The sequence below is a fragment of the Poecilia formosa genome, unplaced genomic scaffold (assembly GCF_000485575.1).
Source record: "Poecilia formosa unplaced genomic scaffold, Poecilia_formosa-5.1.2 Scaffold219, whole genome shotgun sequence".
Lineage (NCBI taxonomy): Eukaryota > Metazoa > Chordata > Actinopteri > Cyprinodontiformes > Poeciliidae > Poecilia > Poecilia formosa.
The window spans coordinates 20930-23554 of record NW_006800158.1 but is presented as its reverse complement, the minus strand read 5'-3'; the positions used below and the strand labels follow the sequence as shown (position 1 = coordinate 23554).

At 36.4% G+C, this 2625-nt stretch overlaps 1 protein-coding gene across 1 annotated transcript in view; it reads right to left on the bottom strand.

Moving 5' to 3' along the window:
- Positions 1 to 279: 279 nt before the first annotated feature.
- vstm2b (V-set and transmembrane domain containing 2B) overlaps positions 280 to 2625 on the bottom strand; it is a 21531-nt gene continuing 19185 nt past the window's right edge. Inside the window, exon 5 of the mRNA XM_007568206.2 lies at positions 280 to 1098. Within this exon, the coding sequence (XP_007568268.1) occupies positions 1010 to 1098 (89 nt within the window). The 3' untranslated portion in view covers positions 280 to 1009. The remainder of the gene's footprint in view (positions 1099 to 2625) is intronic.

Sequence of the window (2625 nt, the reverse complement as noted above, 5' to 3'; positions counted from 1 at the left end):
GGTGTTGTAACCTATCATTCCACTAGCCTTTCCACCCCTGGCAGCTCCTTGGAATACATGTTCAGTGGCATGCTTGTGTACCTAATTAAATCAAAACTGAACTTAACTCATTTCTGAGTGTCATAACAATGCCAGATGTTCACTGAAAACTGAGGCATAATCACAAAGTTTCTCTCATATAAAATGTTTACTGCAGAGAAGTACTGAGGTAAAGGCAACACCAAAGAAAGGACGGCCGACATCTCATCTTGTGATACAAGGAAAGACATTAACTTAACATGTTTGTAATCTTTTATTATATTAACCTTCATCTAAATAGCTGGTGCAAGTTGTCAATAGATCTATGTGTCAAAGAGATGAAATGTGTCACTGATCATCATAAATTCAATAACAATAGACATTGTAGGAAGTATTTGATAATAACAATACTAAGGTGCATTTTGCTGAAAATATAGTATCACAAATTTGTTTTCATAATGGAACAGAATAATGGGAAGACTAGTGCAAATGTATTTGTGGAGAAATGGGTGGACGTTAAACTGAAACACATTTTGAACAGTAGGAGGTGTGATGAAGCTGCGGAGAAATAGACATCGGAAATGTCTATTAAACTTCTGTCTTTAAAGAAAATAAGAACAAAGAATGTTGGAAGTCTCTTGTCCCTGAAACAACAAAAGTGAGCATCCCCTTACAGATGAAGAGCTGGCTTTCAGTCCTCTGATGGTCACACAGTGGAGAGGCTGACAAAAACATGAGAAAGTGTGAAGCAGAACTCATCCATTCTGCTGCTCTGGCTTCTTGGGGAACAGTACTGATGCTCTCTTATATTCTCTAAGCTAGTTTCTCTTGTCCACATTCTTAACAGTCACTGGTCCTGCTGCTACACGTCCATGGCAGATCTGTCTCTCATCTGTGAGCTGCATGGCTCCCACAGCTGGATTTTTGCTTGGTTTCAGTTTGGTTTTGAAAGTGAAAACCTGCAAGCCCAACTGCATTCTATAGAGTTTCTTCAATGGCCCAACAGTATAAATATGAATTTATGCAAGAAAAGAAGAGTAATGAAGCAGAGAGGGTCCATTGTGCTCATCATGCTGCAGGCTGAATGAAAGACAGAGAGAGGGGAAAAGGATTAGAACACATTGGAATGATGTGAGTCAACTTTACACTGTACACAGTAAAAATGCCAGTGTTGAATTAACACCCAAAAGTGTGTATATGTGTTTAAATCACCTGATGTTAAAGTAACACTTTTGAAAGTGTTAAAAGAATGACACACATTTTTTTGTTGTTAAATTAACACCGGACACTGTTAATATTCAACAATACCGAGTGTCATAATAACATTACAGCGGTGTTGGTGTTAAAATATAATGTTAAAAGTAACATCAGTGTAGTGTTGATCACAAAACATAAGTGTCAATATCAACCAAATCCAGTGGAAAAATATTCAAAACAATACACAGAAATGGAAAGTTTAATTTTTATTAAACCCATTGTCCGATGTTAATTTAACAAAAAAAAAAAAAAAAAAAAAAGGGTGTCGACGATCTTTTAACACTTTCAAAAATTTTACTTTGACACCAGCTGACTTGGACACATATACACACTTTTAGGTGTTAATTCAACACTGGCATTTTTACTGTGTATCTACATTTATGACAAATAAACACTGTGATAGGATCCTGGGTTGTTTTGAAGTTTGTTTATCATTCTTTGTTCCTTAGTCTCTTTCTTTCTATGCTCCTACTTCTGTTTTACTTTAGTTCTGTCCTTTGTGATTCATGTTTATGTCTTGTGTGTAGTTATATTTTGTTACTGTAGTTTAATTTATGTCTAGTTATTCTTTACTTTTAGATTTATTTCTTGTTCGCTGTGTACTCTCCCTCCTGTGGTACTCTCTCTCTGTCTCTTCCTTGTCTCTCTCTCCTCGGCCTGCCTTCTACTCTCTCCCTTCACACCTGGAACTCGTTTCTAATCAGTCATCTGTTCCTTCTTCAGTAATCAACCTCCCCAGCAGGGGTGTGGTATAGGGAAGTGATGACAATTCTAGGGGCTCTGACCTACAGGGGGCCCTCCACAATTTAATTATTTATTTTTTGTTCATAGAAATAAATAAAAAAAATCGGGGCCCTGTCAATTACAAAATTAATCATATTGTATTTTCAAAGATTGTTTTTAGCAGTAAAAATTTAATGTTCCCACTCCCAGATCAAAAAACACACATCCATATTTGCCCTGAACCCCGCTATCTGCGTTAAGTGGTTTGTTCCTGCTTGGAGCGCTTGAGAGTGACGTCGGTGGAAGACATGAACGATTGTGGCAGTTATTATGCTGCTAAGAAAAGTTATGAAGTCAGGTTTTCAAAAAAAAAAAACCCAAAAAAACAGAGGGAGAGAGAGAAAAAGGCATGAGTGTTAATTTATAACCCAGTTTTTCTCCAAGAGAAATGAGTAGACTGTGTGAGATTATCAACCATTCAGCATAATTAGCTTAGCAACAGACTACTGTTTGCCTTAATTTCACTAGCATTTAATGAATTAAGGTAAAAATTACCAACATATTCATATACACTGCTCAAAAAAATAAAGGGAACACTCAAATAACACATCCTAGATCTGAATGAAT